This window comes from Rhinopithecus bieti, unplaced genomic scaffold (genome assembly GCF_001698545.2).
Source record: "Rhinopithecus bieti isolate Rb0 unplaced genomic scaffold, ASM169854v2 scaffold_10223, whole genome shotgun sequence".
In the NCBI taxonomy this organism is placed as follows: Eukaryota; Metazoa; Chordata; class Mammalia; order Primates; family Cercopithecidae; genus Rhinopithecus; species Rhinopithecus bieti.
The window spans coordinates 2812290-2835179 of NW_016806659.1; the positions used below are offsets into that span (position 1 = coordinate 2812290).

At 48.2% G+C, this 22890-nt stretch overlaps 2 protein-coding genes across 6 annotated transcripts in view; one reads left to right on the forward strand and one right to left on the reverse strand.

The window, feature by feature from the left end:
- The window catches only part of IWS1 (interacts with SUPT6H, CTD assembly factor 1), a 49559-nt gene extending 47426 nt beyond the window's left edge, over positions 1 to 2133 (reverse strand). For 4 of the 5 annotated variants that reach the window (XR_001886618.1, XM_017877342.1, XM_017877344.1 and 1 more), the window contains exon 1: positions 1488 to 2133. Coding sequence is in view for 4 of the 5 variants with exons in the window: in XM_017877342.1 (XP_017732831.1) it covers positions 1488 to 1536 (49 nt within the window). In the remaining variant the exon portion in view is untranslated. Of the gene's footprint in view, positions 1 to 1022; positions 1440 to 1487 lie in introns of those variants that run through there. The other variant, XM_017877345.1, reaches the window with a different exon arrangement.
- Positions 2134 to 10836: 8703 nt separating this feature from the next.
- MYO7B (myosin VIIB) overlaps positions 10837 to 22890 on the forward strand; it is a 113835-nt gene continuing 101781 nt past the window's right edge. The window contains 1 exon segment of the mRNA XM_017877371.1: positions 10837 to 10952. The gene's annotated coding sequence lies outside the window, so the exon portion shown is untranslated.

The following is a 22890-nucleotide window of genomic DNA, read 5'->3' on the forward strand; positions in this document are numbered from 1 at the left end:
GGGTGGTGTTGGTCTATGTTGCCCAGGCTGGTCTCGAACTCCTGGGTTCAAGCCATTGGCCGCCTATGCCTCCCAAAGTGCTGGGATTACAGGCATAAACCACCGCACCTGGCTTAGGAAGGTGTTCTTAAGCAGTGCATGCTTGGAAAACCCTTTGCAGTCATTACAATTCACTGTCCTATGTAAGGAAAAGCAATGAACTCAAAACAGTAAAGAGCTTAACGCTTAAACTATTAAGAACTCAAGTTTAAAAAAAAAATTTTTTTTTAATTTTCAATTTTTGTGGGTACACAGTGGGTGTATTTAAGAACTTTTGAGGCAGAACCCCCAATATAACTAGCACACAAAGGGAAAGCAAACGCAACGTGTTTCCCACACCAGGTTCTGCTTCACTTATCCTTAATCTCCGGTGCCGAACACCGTGCCAGCAGAGTGGGCCCCAGTAAGAGTTTACAGAATAAACAAACAGTAAAGAAAGGAGCCTAAACTTCGGTGAGGAGAAAGAGGAACGATCTCAAGGTGGAAGAAAGGCACAAAAATCACAAGTGCCAGAAGTGCACTCCTTACTCTATGCATGCAACTGAAACATGCGCCCTGCACTTATGTCCGGTGTTGCAGCCAAGATTAAACCACTCCCAACTAGGAGTGAAAAGTGTAGGAAGGATCCCCCGCCCCATCGCCCCTTGGATTCTCCAACTACTGAACTACTGAAAACTCTTAACAAAAAATACCTCTCCTTCCCTAGCACTTTGCACACAATAGGAGCTTAATAGACGAAAGTGACTTCCCAATTTCAGCAAAAACCTTCACCGATTCAGAAGAAAGCTTTCCCACCAGAATCCCGTCTCCAGCGTTCTAGCGTCGAGGCTTGCAGCCGGTCAGTGGGCTCTTGCCCTCCTCGGGCCGGGTCGCGGGAGGGAAGGTTTCGGGGGCCTCCTTGCCCCCACCCGCGGGGTGCCAGGCCGACCCCCGCCGAGTAACTGCTCCGCCCCCCAGCCCGGTCCCCCAGGTCCCTGCCCCACCTGACTGGTCGCCGCTGTAATATTCCGAGTCCATGGCAGGCGGACTCTCAGCGGGGAGTGTCCGCGCCCCGCGCCGCCCCCGTCACCTCCTTCCAGGCGGTGTGACCCCGGAAGGCGCGGCTGAGTGTTCAGAGACTCCCGCCCGACCGGAGAACTTAACGGGTGCGGAGAGTAAGAAAGCGGCAGCGGCAACGGCGAATGCTTTGACCTGGAAGCGAAGGCAGGCTGGCAGGCTGGCAGGCGGGCAGGCACGCAGGCACGCAGGCACGCGAGCCGGCGCTCCACTTCCTAGAAGCACCGCTGGGGCCAAAATGGCGTCTGCCCACGACCCTCAAAGGAATGCAGCGCGCAGGCGCGGCAACCCGTCAACCGGCCAATGAGAAGACGCAACAGCAATGACGCAAGGCACGGCCGGAAAGGAGACTCCTGGGAAAACTGACTGGAGCTCGGGCTTTAATTAAATACCTTCTTCGGGTGGATCCCGGTCTGGCCCCCGTGGAAATAACGTTATCATTGATTCTTTATCATTTTCTAGATTCTGTGTCCGTGCCTTGTTTGAAGAGCTTCTGAGATACTCTTCCGAAAAACGAAGACCCGCTCAAATGACTTTTCCGTCATTCAGCCAAACCACTGTGGTTCCCGTCAGGCCCTGGGGCGCCTCGTTCCCGCCCGCAGTAGGCGAGAAAGCGGGAGTTGCTCCCTGGGACTTGTAGTATGACGACCGCGAGCTGTGATGCGTTACCAACTGGCGCGAGCCACAGCGCCTCCTCTCCCAGCGTCTTCCTCTCTTTCATTCTAAACAACGATTTAATTTCCTTGTTAAGAAGCCATTTGGCCAGCAGTAAGAAGTACACATCTTTGCTTCCAGAAGGGTTCCCCTGATGAAACAACGAGAAAGGTGAAGTTGAACTTTTCCTGAGCGCTGTGTTCCTAGAAAACAGCGGTGATTAAGAAACCCCTTCATCTATTTGTGTTTCTGGAACGGCACACTGTGAAGAACCCATCTCCACGTGACTCAGATAAAACGCGTGCAGATGACCCCCTTGTTTGCCTGTGACAAGGCCAAACAGAGACCTTTCCCCTTTATTCTGAGCCTATTAATAAAGCCAGACAGACAAATTCCCGCTGATGATACCGAGTAATTAGTTGAGATTAGAACACTCCCCCGACCCCAAACTAGTTAGACACAGAGAACATTTTCTGTTCACCTGACTGAAACTTATCCTGATTGCAAAACAATCCCAACTGTCAATCATCCCACCTTCCTCCCTATAAAAGGCAAAACTGCGCTGCCAAGACACTGATCATGTCTGAAGTGCTCTCCCTGTTGAAATAGGCTGAGTAAAATCTATTTCCTTACTTATTCACTTTAGTCTTGGACAGGGAGGGGAACATTCTTGACTTTTGATCAGAGGCGGGCCAGTAGAGGTTTAAGCAAAGACTCCCCAGGAGGTGTAGACATGTAGAAAAAGAGCGTTTTGTTACTACTACAGATGTCTGACTCTTCGTTAAGCCAGTTAGAGTATGCTGGCAGAGCCCAATTATAGGCTCCTGAAGAGGACGTGGGAAGAGAAGAAAGGGGAGAAGTGGTTTCTCTCTGGAAATTCCCATTTTCCTGCAAGAGAGTTCACGGATATTCTTTTCCAATGTGGTGGAAACAGCATTGAATCCAAATTCCTTATTTTCAGCTGTGGGAATGACATCTTCTCAGGCAGTCTTGAGAATCAAAAGAACAAAGAATGAGCAATGCCCGACCGACACCAAATCACTTGATAGAAGATATCAAGGCTCTAAGCCCTCTTCTAGAGGTGAGAGTACACCTGTGTAAATGGAGAGTACACCTATGTAAATGGAGCAGGATTCAAAGATCAAAATTCCAGGAAGAGTGTCAGTGGAAGAGAACCTTTTAGTTTCACCAGAGATGTAAGTCCAACAGTCAGGAAAGTGGTTGGGTTATAAACAATGCAATTGCCAGATGATAATTACTGAATTTTAGTGTTAAATCTAACTGTACTGGTGGTTTGGAGAATGGATAGAAACACTCTGGACACACAACAATATTCTTAGCTCTAGAAGGCTGCAAAGAAGCATCAGATCTAATTTTTGTACTCAGAAAGTCAACAATTTAGTAAGACAGGACACGTCTTTCAAATGAATACAGAGCCTTAGTTAAAGCAGTGTGCTTGTCAGTGTAAACACAGCTTACCGAGAGTTCCCAGAGCTCCTTCCTACCAGCTGGCTGTCCCTCCTGGATCCTGGTAGAGAAATTCTGTATCGGCACAGATGTGTCTTTCTGAGTCTTGGCTGCCTTACATTTTCAGGACTGCCATCTCCCTACCCCTCACACCCCACCCCAGTGCAGTTGGCCCATGGCGGTGATTGGGAGGCACCCAGAAGAGAGGCTGTTTCCCACACCAAGGGTGCTAAGGACAGAGAAGGATGGAGAGGCAAACTTGCAGCTGTCCACAATGCTTCCTCCCTTAACAGATAACCCAGAGACGCTGCATTCTCTAAGTGAATGTAAGATTTATTTGGAGACACTCTGAAGACACTGCCATCTGCTGAACACGTAAGGGAGCAAGAGACCAAATAATATAAACAACAGCCTGGCACCATCAGAGCTGTAGACTGGGGGCTTAGAGCCCTAGGTTGTGGCCCTATCGCTGGGCTTATTGTACTTGGTGAGCTGGGACAAGCTACCAGCCTTCTATGAGCCTCAGTTTCCACATGTATCAAATGAGAGGGTTGAATCAGGTTTCAAGTCTTCTTAGCTTTTTTCTATGTCAAAGAAGCCACGTCTCTAAGTCTGACCCAGCTTCTTATGCTTGAGCCACTAGCAAGCCCTACCAGGGAAGACACAAACGAAACTTACTAGCTGTGTGACCTTGAGCAAGTTGCTGAACCTCTCTGTGCTTCAACGTCCTCACCTATAAGTTGGGGATAACAGTACCATTTATGTCACAGAGTTGTCATGAAGCTAAATGCACATACATAATTATATAATATGTTATATATATTATATGTATAATATTAAACATGATATATATATATAATATATATATATAAAATGATTCCTGGGACAGAATATTGTGAAATTAAATAATTCAAACTTTTGTTTTTTTTTTGAGATGAAGTCTTGCTCTGTCACCCAGGCTGGAGCACAGCAGGATGGAGTGCAGTGGCCTGATCTTGGCTCACTGCAACCTTCACCTCTTGGGTTCAAGCAGTTCTCGTGCTTCAGCCTCCTGAGTAGCTGGGACTACAGGTGTGCACCACCACGCCTGGCTATTTTTTGAATTTTTAGTAGAGATGGGGATTCACCATATTGACCAGGCAGGTCTTGAACTCCTGGCCTCAGGTGATCCACCCACCTCGGTTTCCCAAAGTGCTAGGATTACAGGCATGAACCACTGCACCCAGCCAAATAATTCAAACTGAAAGCTGTTGGAACTTAAATTGTTCTGAGTCTTCAGAGGAATGTGACTATGCAGCCTGAGTCACATGTCATGCAGCTGCAACTTCTGCCGTTTTTCTCCCTGTAAACAATTGAGACTAAGTGGTACCAGAGATAAAACCCCCTCAGATCACTCCCCCTCCTACAGAGTAATAATGTCATCTTCATTGGGATGCAGCATCCTGTAACCAATCAAATCACTGTAACGTGCACTGTCTTGTATGGAAAAGTTATAATCCTGCTAAAATTTTTCTGTCTCTCTCTGTACAAGTAAAATTTAACCTCTCCACTTTGGAACGCTGAACCCATTCGTTTGGAATTGAGGTCTCCTAGGTGGCTATCCGCCCACTCAAATAAACTCTATGTGTAATCATATTTTATGCATCTTATTATTTAAGATTAGCAATATATATGTTAGCTATTATCATTATTATTAGGCATTGTGAAGATACAAAAAACCAACACATGATTCCTGCCTTGAGAAGCTTATAATTCATTAGGAAGTACTGCTTTGAAAAAGGAAAATGCTAAGAGGTGAATTGTGTGATGTGGGTAACAAGTACCATGGGAATTAAAAGGAGGGTGAGGCTAGAGTGAACAATCAGGCTGGCTTCTTGGGGGAGGGCGCTTGAGGTGATATTTGAAGGATAAAGGCCGATTTGGATGGAAAGATAGTATTTCAATCATGGTAAGCTAACAGTCTACCGTGTACTTATGTTGTTATAACAACATCAACAAATTTCAGTGGCTTGACATGATAATAGTTTATTTCTTCCTCTTGTCAATGGGCAGTGGGGTCAGTGGTGAGGTGGAGGTTGCACTCTGCTCCTAGCAGTCATTCAGGGATCCAGGCTCTTTCCATATTGTGGCTCCACCATTTCCCAGGGCCTCAGAAGCCCCTCCTGGATGCTCTGCATGCCACCAGCAGATGGGAGAAGAGAGTATGTAGAAAGGTGCAGGACATTTTAATGAGCCTAATCTGGAGTTGGAGCATCTCACCTACTCTCATTCCATGGCCCCTTCTAATTGTGAGTGAGGCAGGAAAGAATATGTCCACTGTGGGACCAAGAAGAAAAGGAAAGTGATCTTGGTGGACATGCAGCATTCTAGGCAAGGGTAAGAAATCCACCCCAGTACTTCTTTTCCCAGAAATGAAGTTCTTTTTTTTTTTGAGACGGAGTCTCGCTCTGTCACCCAGGCTGGAGTGCAATGGCTGGATCTCAGCTCACTGCAAGCTCCGCCTCCCGGGTTTACGCCATTCTCCTGCCTCAGCCTCCCGAGTAGCTGGGACTACAGGCGCCCGCCACCTTGCCCGGCTAGTTTTTTTTTTTGTATTTTTTAGTAGAGACGGGGTTTCACCGTGTTAGCCAGGGTGGTCTCGATCTCCTGACCTCGTGATCCACCCGTCTCGGCCTCCCAAAGTGCTGGGATTACAGGCTTGAGCCACCGCGCCCGGCCAGAAATGAAGTTCTTAGCGGTGAGCCTAAGCCTCTCACTCTCAACCTCTTCCAAGAGCTAGGCGAAGTATTACTATCATCATAATTAGCATTATTAACATCATGTATTTAGTTTATTGAGTTGACACGTACGCAAGTTTTGCTTTTCCTTATCAGTGTCTCAATCTCCCCAAGGCAATAAGATTAGTCATCAGGATATGCCATTAACGCTGGTCATGGGACAGAGGTCCCATGTTTATAGCCAGTGACCTGGGTTTAAATGCCAGGGCCTAAGACAGATTTATCTGCTGGATGCCCAAAGCCCTCTAGAGAGGAGGAGGTGACCTTTTCATTTTGTGCCCCTACTTTCCCCCTCTTGCTGCCTTGGACAAATCTCTGGGTAGATTCCTCAGAGGGCTTATGGTGACAAAAAGCACCACTAGAAATGAGTTCTTTCCTCCTGGGCTGAGACTGTGGATGCCTAGCTGGCCCTTCAGGACTTTGGATTCAAGACCTTCCCAGTCTAGGAGCAGCTATCTTGAAGCTGCTGTTCCAGGAGGAAGAAATACCTGAGTTTTCCTGATGACACAGTCATCTCCTTGGCATGTCAGAACCAAGATCCTCCAGGAAGCACTCATCTTCCCTGCACCCTCCCTCTGAGCCACATCTTCCTGCCATTGAAGGAGCCCAAGGGTCAGGGTCACCTCTTCTGGGAGGACATTTGTTCTGGTCTTTGTTGGCCTCCTCTTTCCCCCAGCCTCCAACGGCACCTGGGCCTGTGAACTATATATTGGTTCCCAACTGGGACTTTGTCCCCCAGAGACATTTGGCAATAATGTCTAAGACATTTTGATTTGTCACCACTAGGGGTGGGGGCATAACTAGTGCTAAATGTTCTGCAGTACACAGGACAATGCCTCTCATCCCCCAACAAAGAATAATCTAGTCCAAAATGCTAATAGTGCCAAGACTGAAAAACCCTGAACTACAGGACAGAATGTGCCCTGTGATCTACTCTCTTGTACTGTGCACAGCTGTGGTTCCAGGGAAGCATTTAAGCCTTGCTTCTCTTCCCAGATATTCCATTGCCCCAACGTCTCAGAAACTAAGGCAACAAAATGGGAAAGGCCTTTCAATCCCTGGGCTGGGGCCAGCAAGTTGGGGAAACACCTTTTTTTGAAAATCTCTGAACGCAGGATGTCTCATGCATCACTGGGGTGAGGAAGGAGGGTGTCTGGTTTGTCTGAGGGTTGGCGTGGTGTAATGCATCCCAATAAGCACGGGCCATGGGGTCAGGTACACCCTAATTCAAACTGCACCTCTGCCACTTTTGGCCGTGTGGCCTAAGCAAGTTTCATAACCTCTTTGACTTTAACTTCCTTGCTATGAAATGAGGAGAAACACCCCTCATTTGTTAAGGTTTGATGAGGGTTGAGTGAGATGGTACAAGCAAAGAGCCCAGCACAGAGAAAATCCTCATCACATGCTAGCTCTTTCTGAGACTGAGAATTCAAAAATGTTCTAAAGACTAGTTCAGTCGCGGAGGTCTATGCTGCCAACCTTACTGTTTCATAGGGTTAACGGATAATTTGGCTGCTGTAGGCTAGATGAGAAGATTAGGGCCGCTGTAAGCAAGTGACTTCAGGTAGCTCTATGATACGCTGGTAGAGCTGAAGCGAAAGGCTCGCTCTGTGTCAGTAGCTGTGATGACGCTATAATGGGCTTGGTCACTAACAGGAATGCAATGAACCACAGGTTGTCCATGGGCACATTTCAGCTCAGCTCACAAACGTATTTTTAAAGGTTAGCAGAATATTCCCATCTTGGGAAATCAGCACTACACTCATTGTGGAAGTAGCACTGGGCTGGGAGACAGCCAAGCCTGGTCACCCGTGTTACCAGGAAGAGCCTGTCCTGCCTTTCCCCAACCCATCTTCTTGATTTCCAGGGCTTGGGGTCCCTTGGCTATAGAAAGCCTAAGGCTCCAGGAGAACCATGCCTCAGGGTGTCCCCCTTTGCACCAACTCACACAGCAATCAGACCAGGTCTTTGCAATCATAGGCGCAGTTTTGACTGGGAGGGAGGACTTGGCATGCTACTTGAGAAAGACTGGCAACCAAAAATTCATGCCCACTGTTTCATAAGTTCCCCTTCTGGAATCTTCCTTAATGACAAAATACAAATAAGGCCGAGAGCACAGATATGTTCATTGCAGTGTTGTGTGTGATAGCAAAGGATTGGGTACCTCCCAGTGTCCACCCAGGGAGGATGGGTATACAAATGATGGGGCACGTGTGTGACAGACTGTCACACCGTTTCTAAAGACCAATGGTAAAAGTTTGGTACAGTGTCAGAAAGTTCTCGTGATATAATGTGTAACATAAAAGAGAGAGAGACAGAGAATAGCGCATCAGTATCTAAAATGTGTTTCTGTCCAATTTTGCATAAGGTGAGAACTGGATGGGAACGTCTTACAGATTGTTTTGGTCCACACAGATTTTCTGTCCCAATATTTTCTTGCATGAGGGCAGTAGAAAAGGTCCTAATAGAACTCAGTCTCAGCCCCAGAATGAGGGATTCACCATCTCTGGGAGCTGCCAGGAGCAGCAGTGTCAGACCTAGAGGAGCTAAATGGTACCTTTCTAAACCCGAGAAACCACCTGCAGCATGTAGCTCAAAAAAGCTGAGTGTGGACCCAGAAACTGGACGACATTTTAGGGAGCAGGAGGCTAGTCAGAACAGGGGCAGAGCATGGGGGGCTGTTCTCGGGGGAACAGGCGGGACAGGGGACTGCCTGAAAGACTCGGAATACGCAGCTCCCTCCAAGTGGTCCTTCAAGGGATCTCCCAACTCGGTTCCTGGTCTTTGGCATGGGTCATTTGCTTTGAAGATACAGAAATTCCTTCAAGCCATGTCAACAAAAAGAGCATTTAATAGACGGAAACTCCACGGAGCCCACCCACAGATGGTATAGGAAACTGAGACGTCGGGGGTTCCCTCCTGTCTCTGGGGCCACTGGGTCTCCACCTCTCCTTTTCTCTCTCACCACTGCTTTGTCTGTGTCCCCGCAAAAGGTCCACGTTCAGGGTTGCCACCCTGCCTTGACCTCTGTTCTAAAAGACAATGGCTCATTCCCACATTTCTGCCTGCAGTTCCCGAGTGCCTCCAAGTCCAAGGAAAAGGAAGGAATCTGATTGGCTCTAGTTGGGCCAACGGTAAGGATGACCAAGACCCCTTTTTTTACCCAACACAAGGCCTGTGGCTGAGCAGGTAACTCCCTGCCCCTATTATCCACCCGCCTTCAAAGCCTTGCATAAATGAGCTCCCCTTGCCCTCATGCTCATTTCCAGGGACTGCCTGGCCCCTCCAGTCCAACCCCTCCCAGGGCCCACTGCCAGATGCACTTCCCTTCCAAACAGTCTGTATTTGCCTCAAGCCCAAAGCCCCCTTGATCAAGTGCCAGCCCGAGCCTGCCCAGTTTGTTGCCAGGGACCCTCCTGGGAAACTTGTTGTCTGATGGCCTTTGTCTCTAAGGCTTCCTGATGGCCCCAGACATGCCCCAGGTGTATGCTCCTTTCACACTCAACACAGAACACTCTCTTGACCAGGTGTCCAAGCAGTTCTCCAGCAGACTCTGACTGGATGTCCTATAATTCAATTCAATCGGACACTGTCAACCTGGAGTCATAGATCCCACAGGTTAAGGGCTCAGTCCCACAAAATTGCCCCACTTCAAATGCAGTCTCAAGTCATAGGTTGCCATCTATACTTCTGACCAATTGGCTATAAATCGGGGTTCCCACACCCCACTCCTCCGGTTGGATTTGCTAGGACGGCTCGCAGAACTCAGGACAGCACTCACATTGACCAGTTCCTGGGAAAAGATTTTACAAAGGATTACAGATGAGCAGCCGAGTAAACAGGCTCACGTGAGTTGTGTGGGAACGGCATGGAGCTTCCATGCCCTCTCCCGCATGCCACCCCCCAGGGACCTCAGATGTGTGGAAGCTCATCAAATCTTGTTCAAGAGTTTTACCTTCCCCGAGGTCAGTAGGCGGGGCTGAAAGTTCCAACCCTGTACTCACTAGGTCTTTCTGGTGACTGACCTCATGCTGAGGCTAGGTAGGGCCCCCACATGGTCACCTCCTCAGCATAACTTCAGGTGTTATCAAACCTGATTATGAGATGATCACTCGGGATTTTTTTCTTTTTTTTTTTTTTTTGAGATGGAGTCTCGCTGTCACCCAGGCTGCAGTGCAGTGGCGCGATCTCTGCTCACTGCAAGCTCCACCTCCCGGGTTTGTGCCATTCTCCTGCCTCAGCCTCCAGCTGGGACTACAGGCACCTGCCACCACGTCCAGCTGATTTTTTTTTTTTTGTATTTTTAGTAGAGATGAGGGTTTCACTGTGTTAACTGGGATGGTCTAGATCTTCTGACCTTGCGATCCGCCCACCTTGGCCTCCCAAAGTGCTGGGATTACAGGCGTGAGCCACCGCGCCCCGCGATCACTCGGGAAATTCTAAGGGTTTTAGGAGTTCTGTGACACCAACTGGGAACAAGGACCAAATATACTGTAATTTCATATTATACTACCACCCTCAATTAGAGCCTGGGGTGCCTGGGGGCAGAGCTCCTGCCATGCAGCACCTGGGAAGATGCTGAGCCCCCTGGATGGTCAGCTGATTGTCACCATGGGATCTGGCTGCTGGCCAGAGCAGGTGCGCAGACTGCAAACCCTGGTGGCCTCCGGGCAGCATGCATGGCTGCTCGGCAGAAGGGGCCTGGGGTAAAGAGCAGACATCATGAGGCTCTGCCAGCTGGGGCTGAGGGAGGCGTGTGGGAGTGGAAGTACCTGGAGCCCAGGGACAAAGTCCTGTAATAAATTACGTGGGCCCAGAGTGCTCCCGGTCATTTCCTCTTGGAGCCCTACCTCCTCTTCCTCTGTCCCTTACTCCCTGACACACCCGGAGTCCCAGCACTGACTCCTTTCCTGGCTCTTTCAGGGTGCCCAGGGTGGAGGGAATTCTCATCCTGACAAGGTAAGGGCGTGCTGGGGGCACGTGTCTGCCAGTGGGGAGGGGGGGTCACCTCTCCGAAGAGGGTTGCTGGGCAGGAAGTAGGTCCAAGACATAGGTCCCCTGGAAATAAGATGGAACAGGTCTGAGGGATAGAGAATGGAGAAGCCCTTCAGGAGCCTGGAAACCAGAAACCGCAACAGGGGACTCAGTCCATCGGGCTGAAGGCAGCCCCCGGGGGGCTGAGGAGGAGGAGGGGGAGAAGCTCTCTAGCCCTCTGCTGTAGAAGGGCAAATCCCCTGCAGGAGGGGAACAGCAGGTGCCAAGGCTGCCACCCTGAAGCCTCCTCACAGCTGGAGGGCCTCACTGTGGAATCATGGGACGTCAGGGATAGCCTGGGTCCCATAATGAGCCCCTGCCAGATGTCAGCTGTGCCGTGTGTGACATCCCACTGTGTCCTCGCACCACAGTGGTGGAATTGCCTCCATTTTATGGCCACAGAGACTGACGACCATGGAAGTGAAGGTGCCCACAGGAAGAAGCAGAGCTGGATTCGACTCCAAAGCCCAGGCTCATCCGCCGTACCCCTGTACCTTGGGCAACTGACTCATCGCCTCTGGAAGGCTAGGGCCCTGGGGAGAGGCAGGACAGGCCTGGGGTGGGGTGGGGTAGTGGGGAAGAGGTGGCTGAGGAGAGGGACTGCGCTGGGGCTCACAGGGGCTGTCCCCCTTGAGCTGTCCAGGTGGTGTGTGTGCCATCCCCATTTCACAGAGGACGAAACTTGAGACACAGAGATCATGAGAGCAGGCCCAGTGCAGACAGCTGGTGGGTGTGGGGCCCCCAACCCATATCCCCCAAATTTCGCATGACGAGGCCTCCCCTTCAGGCTCTACTTTGTAACCCTGGACTTGAATTTGGTTCTAATTTTTCAGACCCCTGAACTTTGTTTAGGATTTTAGTTCAGAGATTCACACACACCCTCAATGAATCATTGTTAGGAACCCCTCAGCTCATCAGCCCTTTGGGCAGGAAGCCCACCCCATCTCCCTGGACCTGCGAGGGGCCCTGCGTCTGTCCCTCAGATGCCACTCTAAGAGAATACTCCCCAGGCGGCTGTCTTGGGGCCTGCTGCATCCACAGCTCTTCCACAGGGCTTTGTGGATGAGAAGTATGTGTTGTTATTACCTCCTGTTTTACATACATCAAAAGATAAAATTATAACAAATTTTGCTTAAAGATCTTAATTGGCTTTTATTTGCAATTCTAGAATCGGGCAACACCCCGTTCTACAGAATACAATGAATGTTCTGATGAGCCGAGCAGAGGAGTTTGGCTTTATAGACAGAACAGGGCAGAGAGAAACAGAAAACAAAAGGGGATGAGTCATTTCAAAGTTATTTTCCTTGTAAACGCTAGAGCAGAGGGAACTTCCCTATCATGCCCACTGAAACTGGCCTGTCTGGGGCTCCAGCTGTTGTCTCTCTCCTAATTCTTGGAAGGTCAGATAATCTTCATTTCGGCCTGGTGCTGTGGAACTTCAGCATGAGTGACTCCATCTTGGTCTGGCCTGTTGGCCTTGTGTAGGAGCTCAGACCAAACCAATGACCTCCATACATTTTACTTAACACATGTATTTAAATGATGCTTGTGTCCCCATTCTTGGTCCACATAACAAGCTTTTCAGGGAGGAAAGCCAGAATCCTAGCACATTTTTCACAGAAGAGATCAGGAAGGGCAAAGGAGGCTGGGCATGGTGGTGACTCATGCCTGTAATCCCAGCATTTTGGGAGGCTGAAGTGGGAGGATTGCTGGAGCCCACAACATGGGGAGACTCCATCTCTACAGAGGAAGAGGAATAGGAAGAAGAAGAAGGAGAAGGAGAAGGAGAAGGAGAAGGAGAAGGAGAAGGAGAAGGAGAAGGAGAAGGAGAACGAAGAAGAAGAAGAAGAAGAAGAAGAAGAAGAAGAAGAAGAAGAAGAAGAAGAAGAAGAAGAAGAAGAGGAGGAAGAAGAAGAAGAAATAATAGGAGGAGAAGGAGGAGTAGGAGGAGGAGGAGAAGGAAGGACTTGACCAAGGCCACTGGACTGTGAGCTCCTTGAGAGCCTGAGCTGGGTTTCCTTGTTTTTTTTTCCCATCTCCTGCACGTGCCAGGGCTCAGCAGAGAATGGACACTTGGCACGAGCTGAATGAATGAATGGAGTAGCTAGCGGCGGAAGACGAGCTCAGAATGAAGTCAAGTTTTCAAATCCAGCATCATTGTAGATTCTGTTGCCTGCCTTTCCAGCAGTGTGTAGTGTGATCCTTCACTGCCAGCTGGGGAGGCGAGGCTGCAAAGGAAAAGTGACCCATGTACACCAGAGGCACAGACCTCTGGCACTGAGTGGTCAGAGGAGGCAGTCCTGGGGCTGAGGACAGGTAGGGTTGGGAAGGGATGCAGCAGGCTGTGAGGGGAGGATGGCGTGAGGATGAGGGTGGGGAACGGGGGATGTTCCAGGTGGAGGAAGTGGCATCTGCAAAGACACAGAGCAAAGGAAGTACCAGTAAGGCCTGGGCACTGTTGGCGCTTAGCAGGGATGAAATACAGTTGAGGGGAGTGTTAAGATATGCTCTAGAATGTTCCATGATGATAGAAATATTCTCTTTTGCACTGTCCAAAACGGTAGTCACTAGCCCCAAAGGGCTTTTTAACCCTTTAAATGTGGCTAGTTCAACTGGGGGGTTTCTTTTTTTTTTTTTTTTTTTTTTTTTGAGACGGAGTCTCGCTCTGTCGCCCGGGCTGGAGTGCAGTGGCCGGATCTCAGCTCACTGCAAGCTCTGCCTCCCGGGTTTATGCCATTCTCCTGTCTCAGCCTCCCGAGTAGCTGGGACTACAGACGCCCGCCACTTCGCCTGGCTAGTTTTTGTATTTTTAGTAGAGATGGGGTTTCACCGTGTTAGCCAGGATGGTCTTGATCTCCTGAGCTCGTGATCTGCCCGTCTCCGCCTCCCAAAGTGCTGGGATTACAGGTGTGAGCCACCGCACCCGGCCCAAGGGTCTGAATTTTTAATTCAGCTAATTTAAATATAAATAGCCACATGTGGCTAGTGGCTACCATATTGCACAGTGCAACCTAGAGGGTCTTGCTCATCAGGCTAAGAGAGAGGTGAAGTGGAATAAGCAAACACTTCGGAGCCAAACATTTGCAGATTCAAATCTTCTTTTTTTTTTTTTTGAAATGGACTCTGGCTCTGTTGCCCAGACTAGAGGGCAATGGCATGATCTTGGCTCACTGCAACCTCTGCCTCCCAGGTTCAAGCAATTCTTCTGCCTCAGCCTCCTGAGTAGCTGGGATTACAGGTGTACACCACCATGCCCAGCTAATATTTGTATTTTTGTAGAGATGGGGTTCCACCATGTTGACCAGGCTGGTCTTGAACTCCTGACCTCAGGTGATCCGCCTGCCTTGGCCTCCTAAAGTGCTGGGATTACAGGCATGAGCCACTGCACCTGGCCCTGCAGAAATCTTCAGTCAAGAAATCTTGACTCAGTCACCTACCAAATGTGGGACCTTAAGCCTCAGTTCCCTCACCTGTCAAATGAAGTAGCATCACTCATCTTACAGGGTTGTTTTACAGATCAAACTAATGAGCAGGTGCTGGAAAACTTTCAGCACAGTGTCTTTCTGAGCTCCTACTCTGTTCTGGGGGCTGGGGACAGAGTACTGAGGTTATGAAAAGGAACCACAGTGCAGCGGTTCATGCACAAGTATATCTATCAATTCCTCTTTCATCCATCCCCTGCCTTATTGAAATACTAAATACTAAACAAAACAGAGTGATATGAGGCAGCTTACCGTATACCTATAATACAACAGAATCAAAAATAAAATAAGAAGCTGGGACATAGGGAAATGAAGATAGGAAAATACACTGCAGCTGGGAAAAGGTTAGTAAACAAAATGTACAGCAGAAAATCCCATATATTTGCTAGGCATAGACACGAAATTTGTTCTGAACTTCCAGATAGTCACACACAAAACTATGCAGTAAAGATTACTAATGTTCTCAAGTTAGGCACAAGCCAGTTTCCAAGGGGAAGACCAGCTTTCCTGATTGCAATGTCATGAAGGGGATAAAAAAGGAGAAAATGACATTGGCTGTAGCAGTAAATTCAGGAGCGTTTTTAAAGAGCTATTTGTAGGAAAGGAAGGAAGATTTCTCAAGGACCATCTCTACATGAGGGAGGGCACCTCACAGGCTATCTCTACATGAAAGGGGCTTCTCAAAGACTATCATAAAAAGGAATGAGTAAGGACTTCCTCGAGGGCTATTTTTTGGTTGTTTGTTTGTTTGTTTTTTAAAAAAAATCAATAGTTTTTAAGGTACAGGTGTTTTTTGGTTACATGGATAAGTTCTTTAGTGGTGATTTGTGAGATTTTGGTGCACTCATCACCACAGCAGTGTACATTGCACTCAATGTGTGGTCTTTCATTGCTCACCCCACTCCAGCCTTCCCCCTCTCTAAGTCCCCAAAGTCCATTGTATCATTCTTATGCCTTTGCAGCCTCATAGCTTAGCTCCCACTTGTAAGTGAGAACATACGATATTTGGCTTTCCATTCCTGAGTTACCTCACTTAGAATAATGGCCTCCAGCTCCATCCAAGTAGCTGCCCAAGACATGATTTCGTTGCTTTTGTGGCCGAGTAGTATTCCATCCTGTGTGTATACCAGATTTTCTTTATCCACTTGTGAGTTGATTGACACTTAGGTTACTTCCATATCCTTGCAATGGTGAATTGTGCTGTTATAAACATGCATGTGCAAGTGTCTCTCTCTTTTTTTTTTTTTTTTTTTTGAGATGGAGTCTCACTCTGTCGCCCAGGCTGTAGTGCAGTGGCATGATCTTTGCTCACTGCAACCTCCGCTTCCTGGATTCAAACGATTCTCCCGTCTCAGCCTCCCGAGTAGCTGGGATTACAGACGCCCACCACCACACTCAGCGAATTTTTGTATTTTCAGTAGAGACAGGGTTTCACCTTGTTGGCCAGGCTGGTCTCGAACTGCTGACCTCGTGATCCACCCGCCTCGGCCTCCCAAAGTGTTGGGATTACAGGCGTGAGCCATCGTGCCCGGTCACAAGTGTCTTTTTCGTATAATGACTTATTTTCGTTTGGGTAGATACCCAGCAGTGGGATTGCTGGATCAAACAGTAGGTTTAATTGTTTAATTGTAGTTCTTTAAGGAATATCCCTACTGTTCTCCATAGTGGTTGTGCTAGTCTACATTCCCACCAGCGGTGTAAAACTATTCCTCAAGGGCTATTTCTAGAATGAGGGGGGGCGCCCAATGAGCTTTTGCTCTATCTGATGAAGTGGGGCCTCTCAAGGGATAGCTCTAGAATAAAGCAGGATTTCTCAAGGACCATCCTACAGATGAATGAGGGTTTTCAAAGGCTATCTCTACAGTAGAGGAAAGTTTCTCCAGGCCTCCCTCTAAAACGAGGGAGAGTTTTTGAAAAGGCACTTATACAGTGAACGGGGGCTTCTGCAGAGCTACATCTACATGAAGGAGGGTGTTTCAAGGGCTGTTTCTGTAATGAAGAATAATTTCTCAAGGGTTATCTCTATATAGGAAAGGGGGTTCTCACAGGCTAGCTCTACAACTTAGGAAGTTTTCTCAGGTGCTAGCTCTAAAATGAAGGAGGGCTTTTCATAGGTCATATCTATAATGTGGGATATCTCTCTCTACTGTGAATGACATCATCTCCAGGGCTATCTCCACAGTGAAGGGAGCATCTCCTGGGCTGACTCCACAATGAAGGGAGCTTCTCCTGAGCCATCTCCATGGTGAAAGAGGCGTCTCTGTGGCTGTCTCCTTGGTGAAAGGGGTATCTCCAAGACTGTCCCCACAGTGAATGTCATCTTCTTGATGCTGTATCCACAGTGAAGGAGGCATCTCGGGAGCTGTCTCTCCTATACTGTCTCCAGGTAGACTGACAGCATAGCATAAAGGTGCAGCTTAGGATGAACTGCCTCTGAATAAGTGTAAGCCAAGCATTTTAGTGCAAAGCAGTAAACGTCATTACCGAGTGCTGTACAGGATCCACTGGTAGCAGAGGGTGTCAGATTTCAGTTCTGATTGAGGGGAACAGCATCAAGGAGTCTGAAGGAAACAGTTGAACCAGGTCTAAAACTGCAGGCTGGACTAGAAGCTAAACAGGCCGACACTCACCCATACCTACACAGGAGCCATACGGCACCTGAACCCAGTTGTGGGTGTCAGGTGTGTGTACGTGGTGGGGAGGGATAAACTTAGTCAAATTTGCTCATCTTGTGATGCTGCAGAGGATAGGCAGGGTCTTTGCCAAATCCCCAGCCCCACTTTTCCCCTCTGGATGAGGAGCAGAGCCCTTCTGGGAGGAGAGATTCTCCTAGAAGAGGTTCTTCTCCAGGGCACCCTGCCTTCACTGACTTTCCCAGGAAGGGCTAAGCCAGGCTCTCTGGAACAGGGTCTCTTCCCTGGGCTGCCCTGCCATCGCTGACTGCCTCCTGAGGAAGCTGGGTTTCTCTAGCCACATTGTTACATGTTGTAGGATATTTGGCAGTGGGGTGGCTGGGCCCTGTGCCCACTGGGAGAAGACAGGATGGAGGACTGGAGTTTCACATTCTTACCCCGGGCTTGCCTGGGCAGAAGAGGAGGGAGCCCTCATGGTGATCCAGGAGCACTGCATCTCTAGGCCAGAGAAGGTCTCTCAGGGACATATACCTCCGGCACTGTCAGTCACGTGGTATTCGTGGGAAGGGTATCTCGTGGACGTTACCCTGAATGCTGAGTTGTCCTGTGGGTGTTAGACTCCCTTCCAGAAGAGGGGCATGACCTTCTTCATGGGGAGCCCTGGGCTGTGGAGACAGGCTGGAGGAGGGCAATGGAGGGGACTTGAAATCTAGACTCAGGAGCCTTTTTCTCTAGCATGCACTGATAACCCCAGCACCACTGACAGTGGGGCTGCCCCCGCTTTCAGCTCCTCCTGTTCCTCCCTGGCAGCTGTGTGGGGGCCCTTTCTGTTGGGCTCTCCCCTCTCCCATGGTGGCTCCCCACTGAGCTTAGCAGCCGGGCTGTGCAGATGGTCATCACTGTCTGCGCGGGGATGGAAGCTCAGATATCCCAGACAACCCCTGTTGACAGTAAAATAAATAACAAATGCAATCTATGGATAAGGAAAAGCCAGACATGATAGAAAGGAGCCATGTGTGAAGTAAAAGTCTCTTCCCTCCTTCCACTCTCCACCCCAATAAATTACAGTTAACAGTTTAATATAATAACCTCCCCAGAGTATTTCTCTCCATCTCTCTCTTTCTCTATATATGTATATACGTATCCTCTCTCTCTATATATATATATATTTCTCTCTCTATAAGCTCACTGCAAGCTCCGCCTCCCAGGTTCACACCATTCTCCTGCCTCAGCCTCCCGAGTGGCTGGGACTACAGGCACCCACCACCATGTCCAGCTAATTTTTGTATTTTTAGTAGAGACGGGGTTTCACCATGTTAGCCAGGATGGTCTCGATCTCCTGACCTGTGATCAGTCTGCTTCAGTCTCCCAAAGTGCTGGGATTACAGGCATGAGCCACCGCGCCCGGCCCTAACTACACTTTTTAAAGAGCTGTGTGGTATTCTACCCAAAGGTTGAACTTGAATCCAGCAGACCTCTGTTGTTGGACAATTGGTGGTTTGTTGAGTTTTTGTTTCCATTTTTTGCTATTACCATCAATGCCTGTACATCTACCTTGATGAACTTTTACAAGTATATTTGCAGGATATGTTGCTAATAGTGGGATTGTATGGACAAAAGGTGTTTAAATTTTTGATAGATGTTATCAAATTATCTTCTACAAATGGTGGCACCAGTTTACCCTTTGCCACAGTGCATGGGCAGGCAGGGTCATCTCTGAGGCCACATACAGCAGCGGGCCTCCTGGGTGGGCCCACCGTGCTGCTGAGGGGCCCCCTCCTTCCTCAGGCTCCCATCCTGGGTGAGCAGCCGCACACTGGGATGAGATCAGACCCTTCCGTTGGGGGACATTGGGAAGTTACTTAGCCTCGAGCGGCCTCAGCTCTCTGAGAGACAAGTTGGGGAAAATGAAATAACCTGGGTGAAGCACTGCCCCGCAGCATAGAACGAGGCTCTGCTGGGAGCAGCTCCCCTTTCTTTTCCTCTCCTCCCGCCCAGGACCTTGTCTGGCCTGGTGGTTGGGTGCACAGGCTCTGCCACAGCCCTGTCACCACTGATGCCAAGGCTCAGTTTTTCCAAATACTGATGAGTATGGGAAATAATCATACGTGCCTCATGGGCTTATTGTGCAATGGAAGGGGCATTGTGTGTGGCGCTCTTGGCCCAGTAAATGCCCAGTAAGTGCTGCGCTTGTAATGATACCAGGACAACTCAGCCTGTGAATCCTTGGACTCTGGCAGGCGCCCTCCCCAAGGCTGACCATTTATAGTGACCTTTCTGGGGCCCAACTGGGGCCCGCTGACCAGCCTGGGCGAGCCCCACATTCAGGGCGTTCAGCCCAGATCCAGACTCTGTTGACTTTGCCTCCTTTGGGTGGCGGCCCTTCCAACCCGTGTTTTTGAGTGATGGCTTCCATGCCAGGCACTCTCAGCTCTGGGGAGTAGGGAATAGGCAGCCAGCTGGTGGCATAGGAGAACTTCCAAGTCTTACTCATCCCTCACCCAGCCCCCGATGTCCTTTCTGCCTGAAGAACACTCAGACCCCTTTGGTGGGAAAAGTTCTGTCAGTCCTCCAGTGTCAGTGCCCCTTCTGGGCTGGTATCCCATACGCCAGAGTCTCAGTGTTAGTTTTGCTTCTTGGACCCCTGGTTCCTCATCTGTGAGGTGTGATGTCTCCATGGACAGCACAGGGTTGCTGTGAGGCTCAAATGAGAGAACCTGTGGAAAGTGCCCTGCACACAACTTGGCACTTAGTTGCCTGCCCACTCCAGCCCCATCCTGGTCCAGCAATTCTTTAATCTTCCCCTCACCTCCACCTCCCCACTTGCCTTTCAGCATATTCTTACTCACTCTACCCATACTCCAGTTCAGTGGCACCACAGAAATGCATGTTAGTGGTGTGGCTTCAGACCCACAGCAGCTTTGAGGAGGGCTTTCAGAACTAGAAGTTTACCCTTGTCTTCTCAGGTGAAGGTCACCCCCATTCTGGTCCCTGAGATTAGGTAGGGCACTGATCCCCATAAGCTCAGTCACACTGACCTGCCTCAGGGCTTGACAAAGGGAACTCAACTAAGAAGTCATCCTATTCCCAAGGGGCAGAAACTTTCAAGCACACCAGCGCTTCCTGTAAGGGGCAATGCCTCACCTGTTTTCCCAGAGTCATCCATCCATCCATCCATCCATCCATCCATCCATCCATCCACCCACCAATTCATTCATCTGTTTGTTCATTCATCTTTTCATCCACCAATCTATCCACCCATTCACTTACCCAATCCAACCAGTAATCCATCCACCATCCATCTATCCACCCACCCACCCATTCATCCACTCATTCAACCACTAATCCATTCATCCATCCATCCACCAATCTATTCATCCATTAATCCATCAGTGGATCCATCCATCCAACTCCCATACTTCTACTTATTCATCTACTAATCCATCCATCTATTCATCCATCCACCTATCCATCCACCAACCCATCCATCCATTTACCTATCCACCCATCCATCAGCCCATCCTTCCACCTACCCACTCATCCATCCACTCATTCCATTCATCTGTCCACTCATCTATCCATGTACTCAGCAAGCATGTCCTGAGCCCTGACTAGTATGAGTAAGGCACTGTCCAGCTCTCAAATTTCTCACAGGCGTGGGAGAGACACACACTGTGACACATAAAAACAGGGATAAGTGCTGAGGTTGAAAATTGCAGCCTCTGCATGTGAGGATGTCTGTGCCTGTGTGTGTGTACATGCATGCATGTATACTAACATACATGCTGTGTGTGTGTTCCAAATTCATATCAGATCAAGTAGAGAGACATTGAGGTAAAAGAGAACATGGGGTGTTTCAGGAACTGCATGATATTCAGTGCATCCTGGGGGAAGAGATAACATACAAGGCAGGCTGAAAAGGTGGGCAGGCTATGATGCTGAAGATCCTTGAATGTCATAAAGATAGGCACATTCTTAGCTGTGGGAGGCATGACATGGCCAACTTTTGCATCTTCTAAAGATTACTTGATTGGTGTGATGGAGGGTGATTTTTCTGAGAGTCCAGAAGCAGCAAGGCCACCTGGGAGGCTTCCATCCTCCCAAGTGAAGGATGACAGGAGACTAAAGGATGGCAGGAAGGAGAGTGCCTCAAGTTTTTTCTTCCTTTTAATGTCTTACTTCATTTTGGCATTAGAGTAACGCTGGCCTCATAGAATGAGTTAGAAAGTATTTCCTCTGCTTCTGTTTCCTGGAAGATACTATGGAGAATTAGGCTCATTCCTTCCTTAAATGCTTGGTAGAATTACCAGTGAAACCATCCACTAGAAAGGAATAACAGAAAGATATTCCACTTACCCACTCATCCATCCACTCATCCCATTGATCTGTCTACTCATCCATCCATTTACTCAGCAAGCATGTCCTGAGCCCTGACTAGTATGAGTAAGGCACTGTCCAGCTCTCAAATTTCTCACAGGTGTGGGAGAGACACACACTAGAACACATAAAAACAGGGATAAATACTGAGGTTGAAAATTGCAACCTCTGCATGTGACGATGTCAAAAAAGGTGCTTCCTTTTTTGAAAGGTTGCCAGTCATTGATTCAATTTCTCTAATAGATATAGAATTTTCAGATTATTTCTCTTTGCATGAGTTTTGGTAGTTTTCATTTTTCAAGGAATTTGTCCATTTCATCTAAGTTGCCGAATGTGTTGTTCATAATATGTCTTTACTATCCTTTTAATGTCCATGGGATCAGAGTGATGTCTCCTCTTTCATTTCCAATAGTAGTTAATTTGTGTCTTCTCTTTGCTTTGCTTGGTGAGCCTGACAGAAGTTTATCAATTTTATTGATGTTTTCTAAGAACCAGCTTTTGGTTTCATTGAATTTTCTCTTTTTATTTCCTGTTTTCAATGTCATTGATTTCTGTTCTAATTTTTATTTTTTATTTTCTTCTTCTTACTTTAGGATGATATTGTTCTTCTTTCTCTAGTTTCCTAAGGTGGAAGCTTAGATTATTGATTTTCGATTTTTCTCTTCTTTTTTTTATTTTGAGATGGAGTCTTGCTCTGTCACCCAGGCTGGAGTGCAGTGGTGGATCTCAGCTCACTGCCACCTCCATCTCCCAGGTTCAAGTGATTCTCCTGCCTCAGCCTCCCAAGTAGCTAGGATTACAGGCGTGTGCCACCAAGCCTAGCTGATTTTTGTATTTTTAGTAGAGACAGGGTTTCACCATGTTGGCCAGGCTGGTCTCGAACTCCTGACCTCATGATCCACCTGCCTCAGCCTCCCAAAGTGCTGGGATTACAGATGTGAGCCGCCATGCCTGGCCTCTAGAGTTTTCTTCTATGCATTCAGCACTATAAATTTACCTTAAGTACTTATTTCATTGGATTCCACAGATTTTGATGTGATGTTTTCATTTTCATTTAATTTTACATTTTTCTTGGGACTTATCTGACCCATGTGTTATTTAGAAATATGTTTCCTAATCTCTAAACATTTTGAGATTTTCTAGTTATCTTTCTGTTATTGCTTTCTAGTTTAATTCCACTGTGGTCTGAGAATGTACTTTGCATGTATTTTGACACTGTCTTGTCAGGTGCACTCATGTTAATAATTGTCACGTCTTCTTGATAATGTATCCCTTTATCATATACAATATTTCTCTTTATTCCTCATAATCTTCCTTGACCTGATGTCTGCTCTAAAACTAGTATAGCTACTCTGACTCTCCCTCCCTCCC